The 16634-nt window shown below is 51.3% G+C and overlaps 2 protein-coding genes across 6 annotated transcripts in view; one reads left to right on the forward strand and one right to left on the reverse strand.

Moving 5' to 3' along the window:
- Nucleotides 1-1653, forward strand: part of TCHP (trichoplein keratin filament binding) — a 6616-nt gene extending 4963 nt beyond the window's left edge. For both annotated transcript variants that reach the window (XM_075435031.1, XM_075435030.1), the window contains 2 exons: nucleotides 62-184; nucleotides 1107-1653. In XM_075435031.1, coding sequence (XP_075291146.1) covers nucleotides 62-184; nucleotides 1107-1139 — 156 coding nt within the window. In that variant the 3' untranslated portion in view covers nucleotides 1140-1653. The remainder of the gene's footprint in view (nucleotides 1-61; nucleotides 185-1106) is intronic.
- A 2260-nt stretch (nucleotides 1654-3913) lies between these two features.
- Nucleotides 3914-16634, reverse strand: part of GIT2 (GIT ArfGAP 2) — a 31120-nt gene continuing 18399 nt past the window's right edge. For 2 of the 4 annotated variants that reach the window (XM_075435020.1, XM_075435019.1), the window contains exons 16-20: nucleotides 16267-16356; nucleotides 11680-11762; nucleotides 11354-11536; nucleotides 5940-6003; nucleotides 3914-5061 (exon numbers count right to left, since the gene is read on the reverse strand). In XM_075435020.1, coding sequence (XP_075291135.1) covers nucleotides 4849-5061; nucleotides 5940-6003; nucleotides 11354-11536; nucleotides 11680-11762; nucleotides 16267-16356 — 633 coding nt within the window. In that variant the 3' untranslated portion in view covers nucleotides 3914-4848. The remainder of the gene's footprint in view (nucleotides 5062-5939; nucleotides 6004-11353; nucleotides 11537-11679; nucleotides 11763-16266; nucleotides 16357-16634) is intronic. The other 2 variants (XM_075435022.1, XM_075435021.1) reach the window with 1 other exon arrangement.

Consider the following 16634-nt stretch of genomic DNA (forward strand, 5'->3'; position numbering starts at 1 on the left):
CTGCCGAGGGTGCCCGGTCGTGCCCGGCCACGCCGTGACAGCCCCGTTTGGCCTTGCCCAGCTGGCAGAACGCCTGGAGCGGGCAGAGCAGCGGTGCCAGACAGAGGAGGAAGAGGAGAGAGCAGGCCGGCAGCGGCGTGAGGAGCTGGTGCGGCAGGAGGCCGAGCGCGGCTATTGCAGCAGGGTAGGTGGCAGCGAGAGGGGACCCTGCGAGCAGGGGTCACCCCATGGGGCACGGCGGCATCGCGCTGGCAGCATTGTCGTCGTTTCTGGTCGACACCTCAGTTGTCACACAGCGCCAGGGTGGAACGCTGGGCCTGGTCCTTGCCCCAGTGCTATCGCTACCAGAGGTCCGTAGTTCGTTCTTACAACTTGCTTTTCTTTTGCTGGTATCGATGCTTTAGGTCCCAAATTTGAAATAATTTTTGGGGCAGACTTGTTGCTACCGCCTCGGGTGTTATGTAAATTATTTTCAGCATTATAGAATCATTAAGGTTGGAAAAGACCTCTGAGATCAAGTCCAGCCGTCACCCCAACCCCACCCTGCCTGCTAAACCGTGTCCCCAAGTGCCACATCCACATGGGTTTTGAACCCCTCCAGGGATGGGGACTCCCCCACTGCCCTGAGCAGCCTCGTCCCAGTGCCTGACCACTCTGCCAGTAAAGGATTTTTTCCTAATATCCAGTCTAAACCTCCCTGACGCAACGTGAGGCCGTTAGCTGCATTAGCGCGGTTGGTAAAGCGCATCTCGGCTGCCCACTCTGTCTGCTGCCGTGCCTTGCCTGGCTCTAAAAACGAAGCGGAATTTGGGTGGCCCTCCCTAAACCACACGCCCAGCAGATGGTACTGCTCATACTGACCGACGAGTGGCTCTGCAGAGTCACTCGCTTCTCTCACGTATGGGACAGCAGCTGCTGAAGGCAGAGACAGCTGGAAGGAGGTGTTACTGCTTTCAAGTACGAACTCTAAAACATCACCCGTGCCTTTTCTTGGAGACGGGCTGTGCTCTCCAGAGCACGTTCTTTGCACGCTGAGTAGCACGTGCGTGGGAGATTAATCCTGGAGCCCATAAAGTAGTTGTGGTCTCTGGTTTTGTCCCCGTTAGCGCTACAGCTACCCAAAACCAGCGTGGACCTGAGTCGTCTTGTCCTTTGCACTGAGGAAGGAGCACTGAATGCCCTGTGGACTACAGGAAGGAAACTTTCAAGAATCAAGGAACTCCTGAAATAATGATGGCTTTGGGGTAGCCTACAGTGACTCCGTAGATTTCTGAAAATATTTAGCTGCGGCCCAGGTGAACACAAGAGCAAATTTCTGGTGGCTTCAGGAATGAGGAGCGAGCATCCTCGGAGCACTGAACTGCTTCACTTACTCTGTGCTCCAGAGCTGTGAAGATGTGCTTAGTACGTGCTACGCTGGAGCAAGGCAGCAAATCAGCAGCTCTAAAGCAGGAAGGGATCTGTGCCTGCCGTGGAACGGGAGCTGCGAGCCACCCCTGCCCGGCTCCCGCCTCGGAGCAGCAGGGCCTGCCGACGTTTCGAGTGCTGGCGTTCTTGGTGCTGCGGCAGTGACTCCTGACATGGCCAGCTCCTCTCCAGAAGCTGCTGAAGGCTTAATTAGGTTTTTTTACCGGTTTAATAAATAATGAATAATTGCAACCTGAACTAGTCTTTGTTTCTTTATAGAAGCAAACGGCTGCAGCAGCCAGAGGGGAGGGGAGTTCTCGTCGATCGCTGCCCTCGACTCCTTGCAGCTTAAACCCTGTCCATGCGCTGGTGCCGGTGCCCGGTGTCAGGGCGCGAGGAGCCGTTACAGACGGGTGCCATCTCCCCACTGCAGGCTTTACGCAGCCACCATCAAATAACCCCAAGTAGTTTCGCACACTGCAAGGGTTTTAGCATTTTATAGTAATACAGTAAACAAAAGATTGAGTCAAAATATTGTACAGACAGAATGACACTGATAAATACAAGGTTTGGAAAAAGGCAAAAGAATTTTTACTTTCCTATACAGCGTTTTGTAAAGAAAGAGCAAATCTGTTGCCAGGGGACAAAGAGGTGAGCTAGTCATAAAAACCGACGTTGTTCCAGGTTTGACGCCTCCGCTGACCCGCGGTGCTGTACAACTCGCGGGCTCATCGCCATCCTGCTCCTCAGCCCCACCGCCGCTTTCGGACCACGCTGCCGGCTGTGCAGACCCCACGCAGCACATCTTCCGTTTCACTCGGAATGCCCCAAAACTGCCCCTCTTGCAGGACAGGCACCGCGGGTGTGGAATCACAGAATCACAGAATAGTAGGGGTTGGAAGGGACCTCTGTGGGTCATCTAGTCCAACCCCCTGCCCAAGCAGGGTCACCTACAGCCGGCTGCACAGGACCTTGTCCAGGCGGGGCTGGAATATCTCCAGAGAAGGAGACTCCACAACCTCCCTGGGCAGCCTGGGCCAGGGCTCTGTCACCCTCAGAGGGAAGAAGTTCTTCCTCATGTTCAGACGGAACTTCCTGTGCCTCAGTTTGTGCCCATTGCCCCTTGTCCTGTCACTGGGCACCACTGGAAAGAGCTTGGCCCCATCCTCCTGACACCCACCCTGCAGATAGTTGTAGGCATTTATAAGGTCCCCTCGCAGCCTTCTCTTCTTCAGGCTCCGTCGTGGAGCGACAGCGCGGCCTGGCCCCCGCCACCCCAGAACAAACGGTTCTTGGGAGCAGGGGGAAGCGGGCAGAAACGCTGTTTAAGTGATGGGAAATCAGTTACGGGTTGGCCATGTTCTTCCAGCGAGGCCTCCCAACAAGCTAAATGGTTGGTTCTGGAAAAGCTGGAGCTGGCACGGCTGGAGCACGGGCCTGGAGTGATCAGAGCATCCGTTTGTTCTGGGACAGAGGCAAGTTTAAACAACAGGTAACTTGGAACACAACTCAGTGTTACCCTGCTTCGGAAATCAGGTAAGATCTGTTAAAGAAAAGCACACAACGGCGTCCTGAGAGGTTTAAAAATACCATCCGCTGCCTTCCAATGATGCCAAATGAGGAACAAGTTCCTAGCAGATGATCAGTGTATTTAATTGCCAGTAGCGTAATTCTGAAGTACGTTTTACAAATGTCTTTCGCAGTTCTATGCCCAGCCTGTCTGCATTTCCACGAGTTTAGAGACAGTTCTGGAATTCAGAAGGGCAGAGAGGAAATAAAAAACCCCGCAAGGAAGAACACTAATTTACTGGGTTGCCATCTACTCTCTCCATTCCTCCCCTCCCTCCAACTCGCCCTACTTTAAAAAGGGAGCTAATTACAACGTACAAGAATCCAACAGCGTTATGGCGCTTGGTGTTTATATATACACATAAACACACCCTGATCTGAAAAGGAACCAAGCCCTGGACTTCACTCTCTGTGTTCACCTAAACAGGGCAGTTTTTCACCAGAAAGCCTTGAAGAGTTCGTGGTTTTGGCAGACCGCGTCCCGCAGACCTGGTTGTGGCACCGCAGAGAAGCCCTTTCCGCCTCAAAGGCTGCTGTGAAAACTCTTCAGCGCTCACAGCAGCTGGTGCCAGGGGCAGCCGCTGCAGCTCGCTTCCTGCGCTCCGACCTCCGGGACCGGGACGCTTCGGGGGGCTCCCGGTGACCTGCCGCAGCCGGCTCCCTGGAAACAACACCACGCTTCCACACGGGATGCGGGCGGAGGCAAAAACTGGTGATTCCCTGCCCTGGAATTTGGAGTCCCAAAACACTCATTTTTGAAATTCTGGACTGACACATTTTTGGAAGTTCTGTGAACTGTTACAAATGAAAAAACCCGGAATGCACACTGACATGTGTCACCCGTCCACCGTTCCGACAGGCAGCCGAGCGCGGGCTGCTCTGGATGCAGCTTGTAAAATGTTGAAAGACTTGCATAAAACACATCTAGTAGGAAATCTTTTCACATTTGGACGTGTTGAGGTACAGAGAGGTTACATGCTAGGGCAGGCACAGCTGCTTTTGCACTGGCACTCTGCTAACTTCCTTTTTTTTAATTATTATCACAGAAATCTTGAGTGGAATTGCATCTTGAGTTAGAGCACCGCTGCTGCAAACAAGATGGTGCCTTGAAGATGACCGTAAAATTCTGTAGGAAACTGAAGAATGAATTGTTAAATCAGAAACAAAGGATAGGATTTTAACCACTAATGCCCTAACGTAACATCAAACATATATATTAATGGCATAGTGACAACTAAAAGAAATAACTATTACGTTCCAAATTCCTTCCAAAACAGATAAAGTGACAAAGACCTTGTATAGTTACATGGAATAACCTCGGATGCCCACAACTACTATTGTTTCAGCAGACTAAAAACATACTATTATTGCACAACGGTTGATAGGGGAACAGGTAATACTCGGCTTGCACTCCGCTAGCGGGACGACGGCCGCCTTCGGTCCTGCGGCCTCCGGAGCCCGTTCCGCTGCAGGTTTCTCACGTGCGGCTCCAGGACGGGGAGCGCAGAGGCGAGACTCTGCCCTCTGCTACGTGCGGCCGACTGCAGCGGGGGTTTTGCAAGCAACATCCGAAAGCAGAACGCGGCCCCGAGGAAACATCTAGCAAGAGCTCGAGACAACGCTGGGACGGGATAGTGGCTCCACAGCTACTCGCAGCATGCTGTTATCTGTAACTAAACCGGCAACACAGGCACAAAATAAGGCAGTGGGTTAAATTAATCATAAAATTGTTAGAAAACATGCAAAAATAATACTGAATTTTTTAAAAAAAGTTTCTTGCCCCTTTAGTTTTTCTCATAAAAATCTGAATAGTTCCACACCTATATTTGAAATTCAACCTTTAAAAAACGAGCCTACAAAGCCAAGCGTGACTCAGTTGTTGTTCTCTTTGGTTGTGATGGTAACCAGCTGCTTCGCAGCCTTGGCGATGTCGTAGGCGCACTGGATGACTTGCTGCGTGACCAGCTGGATGTCCGTCGTCGGGCACGTCTCCACGGGAAGGGTTTTTTTGCACTCGGACTGGAGTCGGTAGGCACTAGATGTCAGCAGACGCAAAGAAGTCCTCACCAGTTCAGATTTGGGTTTCTGGGAAAGGAAAGCAGAAGCTGAACTTGACAGAACAACAAAATCGTTTTAGGCTCGCCTTTAATTAGCCGGTAGCGGTTCACAAGCGTTCTTTAATCGGCAGCTTCCGCTGCTCGGGCCCTGCTTTCTGCACGGACCTCGCCGCGCTGCAGGAGACGTCGCAAGGCACCGCTGCGGAGACGTGGGCTAGGGGCGGTGACACAAGTTCCCGGAATTTCTCCTCTCGGGGACACTTCAAACTGCTGCCAGGCAGCAGGCCGGGAACACTGCTTCACGCTCACGTTGCCCAAGTTACTCACACAAACTTTCTAGTGCCCACTTCCTGCTGCCCAGCCCCCGTCCTGGCTGACACCGGGGTACAGCCGGTACAAGCTGTTCAGGCACACACAACAGCAGGAGAGTTTCCTTGCAGTTTTACAGAGGTAGGACAAGACTTTACAAAAACTTCATCACAGAGACCTTCAGACCTTCCTCCCCAAAGTCTGCTGTGAAGAAACAGATGGCTCTGGCAGGTGGGTAACAGAGCTGAACGTACCTGCAGGCAAGAAATCCAGGCAACGGCGTTCAGCTGGAACCGTGAGGGGGACGAGTCTAGCAGAATTCCTGTACGAGCACAGGACTCCTCAAGCTAGACACAAGCAGCCTCCAGTTTTGGAGGAACTGCGTGCAATTTGTTAAGTTCAAGAGTAAAATCCAAGGCCTGGATTCGCAGATTAGCCCTTCCCAACTGGCACACTAATAAATGCAAAGGTGTGAGAGATGTGACAAAAACACCCAGTCATTTCTCCCTACCTTTGGCTTTTGGTTTTCATTTACTGCAGGGCAATCTACTAACGAGGAATGAGGCCAGACACATTTCAGTGCTGGCAGGTACTTACTTTTGGGAACAAGGCTGCCATTTCCGTTACTGCCACATGTATTCTCTCGGAGCACGGTATATAGCTGCAAAAAGATGCAATGTAGCCTTCATTAATTTCACCAGTCAGTGGCTATTATTCTAAAAACAACTGAGCAACAAAAACCCCATATATGTCCTAAAAATATCTTTGCAGGCTGCACTGAAGGCAGCTGAAGAAGGCAGTGCAACACAATACAGCGACTCTCAGGGTCTCCCCAGCGCAAGGCGGTACATAACGATGCGACTTCAGAAAAAGCAAGAACTTAACCAATACTACAAAGCTATTTCTTCAGTTTTCCTTGCTCTTTGATCAAAGTTTGTTTGAAGGAATAACTGGCCACACCTATTATACCAAACATTGTCAGAAAAAGTATCAATTTGTGTGAAATTATGAATATTCACTGTGCATTAATTCCTGTGCTCGCATTTCCTAACCCCCCCCTGCCACCCAACTATTCAATGCTGGAATTCGTGTCCAAATTGTACAGAAAATTGCTCAGCCAGGCCCAAGCACTCTGGTTCAGGTAAGTCAGGCACAAAGTAAAGTAAGATTCTGCAGCTTGTTTAGTTATTTGAACAAAATCCAGTGGCACAGAGGTGCTTTGGGAAGCAAAAAATGACATTTTTTCCTCAGTGCAGTACTGACAATTGAAAGCGGATTAAAAAAACCCCTTTGTGTGTGGGATCCGAGTAAGTTTAGCTTGCTGCCATTTTAGGGGAGTCTCTATCCATCTGTTGTGGAAGAGCTCTTTCTGCATAAGCCCAGAGACTGTAAAACCAGTCTACTAAAAGAAAAGTTTTAAAACTGCTAAGGATCTAAGCAACTAAAACTATCCAGTAATCTCTGAAGAAAAGTGAAAACACAAAAGCATTTCAATTAATTTAATGTTTCAGCGTTGAATTTTGGCGATCCAAACTCTTAAATATAATTTAAGAGTCAAGTATCAATATTTATGGGACTGTCTTGTCTGCACCTCTGAAGCAATGCAATTTTTCTGCACTTCTTTTCCACGCCTAATTTACAAAGCAAAAGCCTTTAAAAAACCCCACTTTGCACCTAAGTTACCGAAATACCATAAACCCCCCAGACTGTGTTCAAAACACTCGGCAGCGAGACCTGGAGCCCGACTTCCGCCAGCTTTTAACCCATGGGCTCTCAGCTACGGCTCTGACGGATCTCTGCAACACACATGTGCCTCTCGGGTCAGCAGCCGGGCTGGAAGCTTTAGTTTGTTGCAGAGATGCAGGCTGAGGGGACACCTTGGTCCCAAGGAGACTTATTTCCATGCCCCTATCAGTTCGTTGTCAGCTGAAGCCAGGAACGCAGCACCATGCACCGACTTCCCCTTCCTCATCTCACACACCGGAAGGCTAAGCACCTACCGAGAACGGGGTATGCCAAAATTCCACTGCAGAAGTCACACCTTGCTTTTTTGGTAAAGTTTAACTACAGGTAACACAGCACATGAAGGTAACTGAAGAACACCAAGATGCCTTCTCAGCTTAATTTACACACAGTAAACAGACAAGACACAATCCTCATCCAGCATGCAGCTCCAAACTACCAACGACTTCCACAGTGCGTGAGTTTTCGGCTCAATATGCAGCAGTTCCGTTGAGTTAGCTAATACAACAAAGGCACATTCCATTAGTCCTCACGGATCTCACTTCCAATTTATACACCACATAAAAATCGGTCTGTTCAAAACAGATCTTCAAACTCTTCACCATAAGCTGCTGTGAAGCACTGTGTTAGTGCGGTCGGTCAAAAGTCTGATTTCAAGAGACTCGCTTTTATGCTTCAAAGACTCAATTTTAGCCTAAGTTAGTTAATATGATTCACTCTTCAGCAAAAGAATCTCAAAAACCACAAAGCAACAGCATTCCAGAAAAATATCCCGTATCCGCAGGTTACGGCAGATCACTGCCCTTTCAAGCACCACCCCCCCCCCCGAAACCAGCCCACCCCAGTAGTTATTTATGCAGTCACCTTGCAACACCAACGGTGCAAAACCAGCTCACTTGCAAATGCACTGAGAAAGAAGCGACACACTGGGGTCATTTTGGCAATGCAGGAAAATTGCTTTAAAAAAAAGAGTATTTCCGTACATCTCCTATCAGAAGTTCTTCCAAATAAACTAAAAGCGGAGAGAAGTCTTCCAAGTTCACTGTAATTCTCACTCTGCTGTTAACAATTAATTTGCTCCGTGCAAGCCACATGGAACAGCACCATACCTCATTAAAAGGGCAGTTTGCTGATTAAACCCTTCACTAACAAAGCCCTAAGAATAACCTGAATGAAGGAGACCGAGGTTAACGACACCTACTTCACGGTACATTCTCTAGGGGAGCTGCAAAGTTCACAGTGTGCCTTGGAGGAACGCCTTTATTTTACAGTCTAAACACTCCCTGTAAGCTCATGAAATAAGCTGACACATTTGCTGAGTTGACACACGTCCCAGTAAGACATCAGGAAGTCATTCACGTAGTGACAGCTTAGAAAAAAGAACCCCTCACCAGCAGTAACTTGGGGTAACCCTTCCCTGGTATTTCTCACTGGCAATAATACCTGGGGGTAGAACTTGGGAAGTTCTGTCTTAAAGAACATCTCAAATATCATTTTTATTTTAGGCATTAATAAACAGTATTTTGGTTAGGCTGGAAGTTACTATACAAACACACATCTTTTTTCACTGATTCAAGATACAAATGACCTCATGTGACAGGCCAGCTGTGTAAACAGCTGCAGGCCTAAGCTGTCGGGCGGGAACGCTGCGTGGTGGGAACTGTCAGCTTGCTGCCACTTTGCACCACTGCGAAGCAGCAACCACAGTTTGTGCTGCTCGTTGCCGTCATTCAACTTGTCTCCATGGACAATAAACAGAACAGAGACAGGAGAATCTTGCACCAGAGACCGCTCCAGTGCCAGGCTGTGATTCTGCCCCCCACTAACTCGATACCGGGGGCGTGGGCTGAACGGTAGCATTGCAGGCTCCTAACTCCCCGTACCAGCTACCCGCAGTTCCGCTGTCCTCCACAGCATTTCATGCATAGCCTTCCACGACCCCTGTGCGGGCGGCGAGCGAGGGAGAGAGCCAGCGGAGAGAAAGAGAAAGGACACTGTGCCTGGGAGGCAGGGACAGAGGCCAGAGTACCAGGAGGCAGGAGCGGGCTGCCGGGTGCTCAGAGGCTGCAGGGGAGCTCGCTCGGCCCAGGGAACCAGCGTGCTGAAGCAGCCGAGGCTGTGCCTGGGCCTGGGCACGCCCGCACGCTCTAATGGTCTGCTCGGCCAGTTCAGCACAGGAAAAGGAACGGAAGAAAGCGAGAAGAGAAAAAAAAAAAACAAAGGAAGAAGGTGTTTCGTTAATAGATGACATTCTTGCATCATTTTATTACTCTCCAATTATCTACGTGATTTTTATCTACAACGTTCCCAAGCTTGGAAGATGTATTACTGCATCCCTAAGTATCTCGTTTTGTTAAGGAAGCGTTCCCCTACCGCAAGAAGAGAATGGTGGAACGAGCCTGCTCCATCTCCCGCACGCACGTCCCAGGCTGCGCAGCTCTCAGCCCGCTGAGACAAAGCCAGGGAACAGGAAAACAAACCACAGCAGCTCCGCAGTTCAGCGTTCTGCAGGATTATACTCACTTCAGTACTGGCAAACAGCCCGCTCCACTCTTTCAGAAAAGAAACCAAAAAAGAACCTAACAGGTTGTTTAGGAATCTATTTCACCGCAAATGCTAGGTATGCTGCGTTGTTTCTTTCAATGATTTTAAAAAAAAATATTATTCAAATACTGTCACCTGTGATCTACATAAAACCCAAACTCCTTTAAAGCTTCTCTTACTGTTGTTTCTCCAGGAGGAACAAGCAACAAGGGATCGCAGTGGAAAAGGTTACAGACAAGGGCAAGGAGCTCAGCACAAACACGCTCGAACTCGCCATTCAGCGTAAGGAGAGGCCGCCCGCTGTCCCTTCTAAAAATAGCAAAGCACAAGAAGGAAAACACACCGAACAGAAGTGGCCCTATTGTTGTGCCCTGCCCTCAGCAAGGCAGGAAGCGAGCGCTTCGCACCAGGCGCCAGCCGCTTCTCACAGGCACAGACCTCGGGACGGGAGGCAGAACGGGCAGCTCAGCCGCCAGCCCGCGCGCTCAGACCTTCTGGAGGCCAAGGCTGTCCCAAGAATCACAGAATCACAGAATAGTAAGGGTTGGAAGGGACCTCTGTGGGTCATCTAGTCCAACCCTCCTGCCCAAGCAGGGTCACCCAGAGCAGGCTGCACAGGATCTTGTCCAGGCGGGTCTTGAATATCTCCAGAGAAGGAGACTCCACAGCCTCCCTGGGCAGCCTGGGCCAGGGCTCCGTCACCCTCAGAGGGAAGAAGTTCTTCCTCATGTTCAGACGGAACTTCCTGTGCCTCAGTTTGTGCCCATTGCCCCTTGTCCTGTTGCTGGGCACCACTGAAAAGAGTCTGGCCCCATCCTCCTGACACCCACCCTGCAGATATTTGTAGGCATTTATAAGGTCCCCTCGCAGCCTTCTCTTCTCCAGGCTGAACAAGCCCAGTTCCCTCAACCTCTCCTCGTAGGAGAGATGCTCCAGTCCCCTCACCATCCTCGTAGCCCTCCTAAAGCGTGTTCACACCCCGGAAGACGTTAACTCTTAGTTACAGCCTTCTCCCAGGGCTGTGCAGGAGCTGCGCCCGATGACCACGCAGCGGCAGGATCGTTTTCACATGCTCACAGCTATGCTGAAAATTAATCGTTCAGCTGGGCCAGCAGCTCCCTGAGGGAGCTGAAGCTGCGTGCCACCTGACGCGCTGCCAAACAGCCTCCTGCTCACCCGGCCACGGCGGTCTCTGAACCCAACAGCTCAAAACAGCTTTAGCTGGTACACCCTCTGTACTAGGATTTCAGTAGGAAAGCCACCATCTCCCTGCCTTCGGCAGATTTCTCCTGAAGCAAGACTTGGTGTTACTGTCACACCTCCGTGGGGTGTCCTGACCTAAGGATGGGGAGGTCTGAAGATCCAGGAGAAACTTAGGTCAAGTTCTCCGCACCACGTTTGATTTGTATCTAAACCGCTTCACCAGCGCCTTGCTCCCTGTGGGCAGGGCGGGCAGCTGCAGCCAGAAGCCCCTCACCAGGGGCTGCACCAGCTTTTTGGCCAGGAGCGTGCGTTGCTACCGCCAGCGCGGTCACCCGTCCCTGCTCACCCCAGGGCACGAGGTCCAGCGCACCAGGACACACGACGGAGCCCCGCAGTGTGGGTGCGAGACCGGCACCTCCAGCGCGCGTTCCCAGGGGTGGCGGCTGTACCGCTGCGAACACCCGAGGGATTTCCTTCGTTCTCTCACAAACTCCGGAGCTTGCCCGGCACTCCTGCCTTACCTGTCATGCTTGTTCTCCTGTGCTGCTCGCAGCAGCTCTTGAATATTCTTTGTGATCTGCTCAGTTTTCCGAATCACATCTTCTGTACTGGGCAAACTGGAGCTGGGGGCTGTGTCGGCGTCTTCGGGGATGGATCCCTCCCCCTGCCACACGACGCTCCGCTGCCGGCCCTTCCTGCCCGACCTGCGAAGGAGCGCAGCAGAGGTTGGCCCCACGGGATGGGACACGACCGGCTGCGCACACAACCCCCCCCACTCCCCGACAGCGCGGAGCTGTGCCGTCAGCTCTGCATCACCGTGCCGTCGGCTCCGCGTCACCGCGCCTACCCCGTCTCCTCCAGCTCCAGAGCGGCGGTGGGGTTGTCGTAGTCACTCTCGGACACGCTGCTCTGCTTCTCCAGCTTCGAGGCCTGCAACGAACACAGACTGATTTCAGCGCCGTGCTGGGAAGCAGAGCCCCGAGCCGTGTTGGCATCACGTCCTGCGTACCCAGGCTCGCTCGTCAGCCCCTGCCTCAACCATGACCCCGCAGCCCAGCGTCCCCCCACCCTGTGCCGGGCTCCAGCAGGGGCCCTGTCCTGCAAACCACACCGAGCCTGGGAGGCTGAAACCAGAATTGAGGCCCGACACAAGGCGGAAGAACGAACCACGCGTGGAAGGCCCATGGCAGAGCAGAGGCTGGACCGAGCGTAGGAGGTTCATGACAGAGTAGAGGCCAAACCAAGCCTGGGGGTCCGACCCGGGTACGGGAAGCCCACCGCAGAGCGGGAGAGCAAAAGGGGGGCTGAGGACTGTGGCAGTGAGAAAGCCAAAACGAAGCAAGGAGGCTGAAGCGATGGCGGGAGGCCCATTGCGGCGTGGAGGCCACACCGCGGGTGGAAGACCACAGGGTGTGTAGGAAGCCGAAAAGACAAGACATGGAGCCCGTTGCCGACTGGAGGCCAGGACGGGGTTGGGAGGCCCAGATGGGGAGAGCTGAGGCCCATTGCAGGCTGGCGGCCAAAACAAGACCGGGAGGCCAAACAAGCGAGAGGTGCGGCCCCTGGCCGAGCACGGGACGACCGGAGGGCACAGCACCAGGGCAGAGGGGCTCGGAAGAAGGGGTGTCCCAAGGAGGGCGTGAGGCCGGGACGAGGCACACAGGGAATGGAGGCCAGAGCGAGCACTGCGGGCACAGAGACCGAACCACGTGCTGTACGGAGACACAAAGTGGAGACTGGACAGAGCGTGTCAGGCCGCTGCAGAGCGGAGGCCAGAGCGAAAGTGGGAGGCTCACATGGGTGGGAGGCCGGACCAAGGGCGGGAGGCCCAGCAGAGAGTGGAGGCCTGAAGGAAGGTGGGAGACCCACCGCAGAGCGGAGGCCCGAAGGAGGGTGGGAGTCCCACTGCGGAGCAGAGGCCCAACCGAGGGCGGTAGGCCAACAAGAGTGGGAGGCCCAACCAAGGTGGAGAGGCCCACCGAGACTGGAGGCCGGACCAAGGGCGGGAGGCCCACCGCAGCGCGAAGGCCCGAGCGAGCGCGGGCAGGCCCCGGTGCAGCGTGCTGCAGTCAGAGGCCCGGGGCCTTCCCGCTCGCCCCTCCCCGCGGCGTTCCCCGGGGGGACACGCAGTGACCGTCTCCACGCCGGGAACCAGAGCGCTGCCCGTTCCCTGCCTCCAAGCACACGCGCTTCCTCCCAGCGCGATGGTAGAACCCTCGCCACCTGCTATTCCCATACAGACCAGTTCGGACCTCCCAGTAAAGCACCCAATCTGTGGGCAAGGATCATGCTCCGTTTTTTTTCCTAAACTCCGTTTCACCTTCCCCGCCCAGGGCTGCTAACACGAGTACAGGCTGCCCAGAGGGGCTGTGGAGTCTCCTTCTCTGGAGATATTCCAGACCCGCCTGGACAAGGTCCTGTGCAGCCTGCTCTGGGTGACCCTGCTTCGGCAGGGGGTTGGGCTGGGTGACCCACAGAGGTCCCTTCCAACCCTGACCATGCTGGGATTCTGTGAGTGAGCACACCTGCACCACGACAGCTCCAGTGCTCTCCCTGCAGATCCTGACACACAGCCCCCTCCATCAGCAAGAGCTTCCAAGCAGACTGTCAGACCGAGAGCCAGGCTCCCTTCTCCGACCTGGTTTAGCCTTCCTGGATCGTTTATGCCCAGGCAGCAGAACGTTCTGGAGGTTTACATGATGAATACCTGCCATGAATTCACAGTTTGAAGCCCCCAAGGCACGCTCCCATCCTCAGGATCATCTCACATCCACCTACTCCAGACTTAAAAATGCAAAGCTCGTCAGCAGTGCCTACTGCAGCTCGTCCACCGCCACACCAGTGTCACTGCCTACAGACCAGCCTCTGCTTCCGCTCCTGCCTCAGCCACAGCCACTGCTCACGTCATACGGCCCTCCGCGATCTCCGCTGAAGAACCAGCCTTGGAGCTTTACGGAAACTCTGAAGTCAAGATGAGGGAATCTCAACTGATAGACTGTCAGGGACACCTCCAATTTGCATCCCTCATCCACACCTATAGGAAATTATACTTCTACCTCAAGGACAGACCAAAAATGTGACCAGGAATTGGTTTTCATCGGTTTAGACCCAGTACGCTTGTTAAGCACTCCTCTTACGTTACAACCAACAATTGTTAACTCTGAAGCACCTGGAGTATGAACACTTTCTGTCCATTTTAAAGTGACTCCGCACAGCAGGAAAAAAACAAGCATTTTTTGAATCCTCACCTCTCAGGATAGCTAGTAAAGATCAACTGTAAAAGTGACACATATTCTGAAGAGATGAAACTATTACAGGTAGGGTCTGACCTTTCCCTTCTCCCAGAGGTACAGAGAAGAAAAACAGAGTAAGTGGCAAAGCTCTGCGCTGTGGTCAGAAACACAAATGACAACACTGAATTACGAGAACAGGATATTATGGAATCAGTAATATTGCAATACTGTATTATGGAATCTGTGTACAACAAGCACACACCAACACAGACAACAGCTGCAGCCAAACCTAGATTTGCGTTTGACCAAGCAGGATACTCCTTTGGAGGCTTTATCAGCTAGGCCTACTTGCAAATCCAGTATCTTCTCGACTGGTATGTCCAAACACTGTACAGTCAGAATAAAGTGGGGACACAAGAATTTCAAAAGCAGGTTCTTTCTACCAGCAGGAAGAGGCCAGAGCATGACCACTCAACATCTACGCCCACAAACTTGGTGGGTTTTTTTGAAAAATTTAGTATAATAAAATTTGATTAGAGACTCCGCCATGCTTGCCCAAGAAACAGAATGAGACACTACTGATTTCATCGTATTAACTGCACAGAAAAAGCAGAGCAAAAAGAGAACTTTTCTTGAAAGATCTTTTCAAAATCAGTTAAGTCCTACAAAGAAATACAAATACTCTCTCATGGTTACTCTTGGAAAGTCTCATTTTAACACAGAAATAAGCAAAGCCTAAATCCTGAACACACGATAGAACAAAATGGGTATAAGCTACTCATTATTTTCTAAGAAATGAGAAATTAACATCTAAAAAGAGCCCACAGGACCTTGCATTGATATCTGCTTCACAGTTAAAGAGGTTTAGTCAGAGCAAGACCTCAAAATGTGATCAACTCCTTCTGACGATGGAGGGCACCTTCTGCAAGCGGTGCAAGCTGGTAGCTCAGGCTGGTCAGGCAGCAGCGTAACAGCTACGGGTTGTTCACCCTCAGCGTTCACTGGTCTGACACACGTTAAGCTGGACCAGCACAGGGTCTGTTATTTCAGTCACAGCCCCTTCACAGCCAAAAATGGATGTTATTCTAGAGCTGCAAACGCAATGTGCTTTCCCTTTCTTTTGAATACGTACCTCGCAATTAGTTCAAGGATCCCAAATAAAACATAGTCTAAAAAGCAGCTGTCATGGACACAAACATGGACATCCAACTGTTCGCCTTGCTAAATGTGCCCTTTTGCAAGGTGGCATTTTACGCTCCCTTCTAGCAAACGAATTTGAGCAAGACTAGATTTAAGTGTCCCACTACAAAAAAAGAACAGTGTTTAAAAAAAGCTTAGGAAGCTGGACGAGGCTTCTTCAAATAGCTAACAGCTCCCCTATGAGGCCACAGCAAAGACAGTGTCTTTGCAATAAGCTTACAGAAGGCATTTCATGTTTCTTGCAACACTGCCATTATTTTCCTGGAGTCGCTACTGTAGCCAAGAACACCCCAGAGAACAAAGTTGTGTAGATCCTGATGGAACAGCTGTAAAAAGCTTCCTTTATACACTCTCCGTGTCTCTAATTTTGCCCTGAAAGGAGTCTTGCTAAAAACAATTCCCATGCCCGTTCAGTCTTGCGTCTGTCGAGGTCAGCAGAAAGCAGCTAGCTGACGCCAAACGTGCCGGCGGGCAATACCAATGGCTAGCTGTTCGGATGCTCACAGAATTCCCTTCAAACAAACCAGTGAACAACTGCAAGACAAACGGTCAGTCAGTACCAATTTGGACTGGTGCAAACCGACAGCCCCCCAACAAAGCAGGCCTCAAAGCTAGGACCCGGTGAGCTCATACGCCTCATGCAGTGCATTTTAGTCAGCAGGAAGAGTTATACATTGGCTTCTGAAATCTCAGCGAGTGCCTGCCAAATTACTTTCCAAACAGCAGCCAGCTTGACTCCTGGCTCTTTTCAGTGTTATGCACTGGAACCAGTGATCTGGAGGAACTGCGCATGGTGTTAAACGCTGAAGATTTTAGCTGTTGTGAAGTTAGAGAGAGGCAAGTCTCCACAGCACGTGGCAGAAGAAACGGAAAGTGATGAAATACTGCTTCATGCAAGCATGAAGGCTAGTCAGCATAAAAGGGGAGAAGACAGAGGCAAAATGGCTTCTAGGAGATTGCCACCTCCTCCAGGTAAAACACCAATTGGGAAGGTACTTAACCCTTCGTGTGCTTTCATCCCTTGACCAGGAAAGCGTGGAGGGGAAGGAAGGTAGAGATGAAGAGGAGGTCACAAACGCACTCCTCCCGATCTAAAAATGGGAAAGAAAAAAAAAACACTCGGGAAAACCAAAACACAAATAAATTTTTAACTGAAATAAAGGAACATTCTTAAAATCATGGAGATGACAAAGCAAGAATGATTTTGAGAATTTGGCTAAGCCTGAGTAGACTTCATTCTTTCAAAAGACAATTGACTTCATGCTAATTCTAATATGGATATTCCAGAGGTGCTAAATTCCACCGAGAAGAAAATACATATTCCCCATAATATCAAATTAACTAACCCCACATAACAAATTAATGCTGC

This window comes from Opisthocomus hoazin, chromosome 13 (genome assembly GCF_030867145.1).
Source record: "Opisthocomus hoazin isolate bOpiHoa1 chromosome 13, bOpiHoa1.hap1, whole genome shotgun sequence".
NCBI lineage: Eukaryota > Metazoa > Chordata > Aves > Opisthocomiformes > Opisthocomidae > Opisthocomus > Opisthocomus hoazin.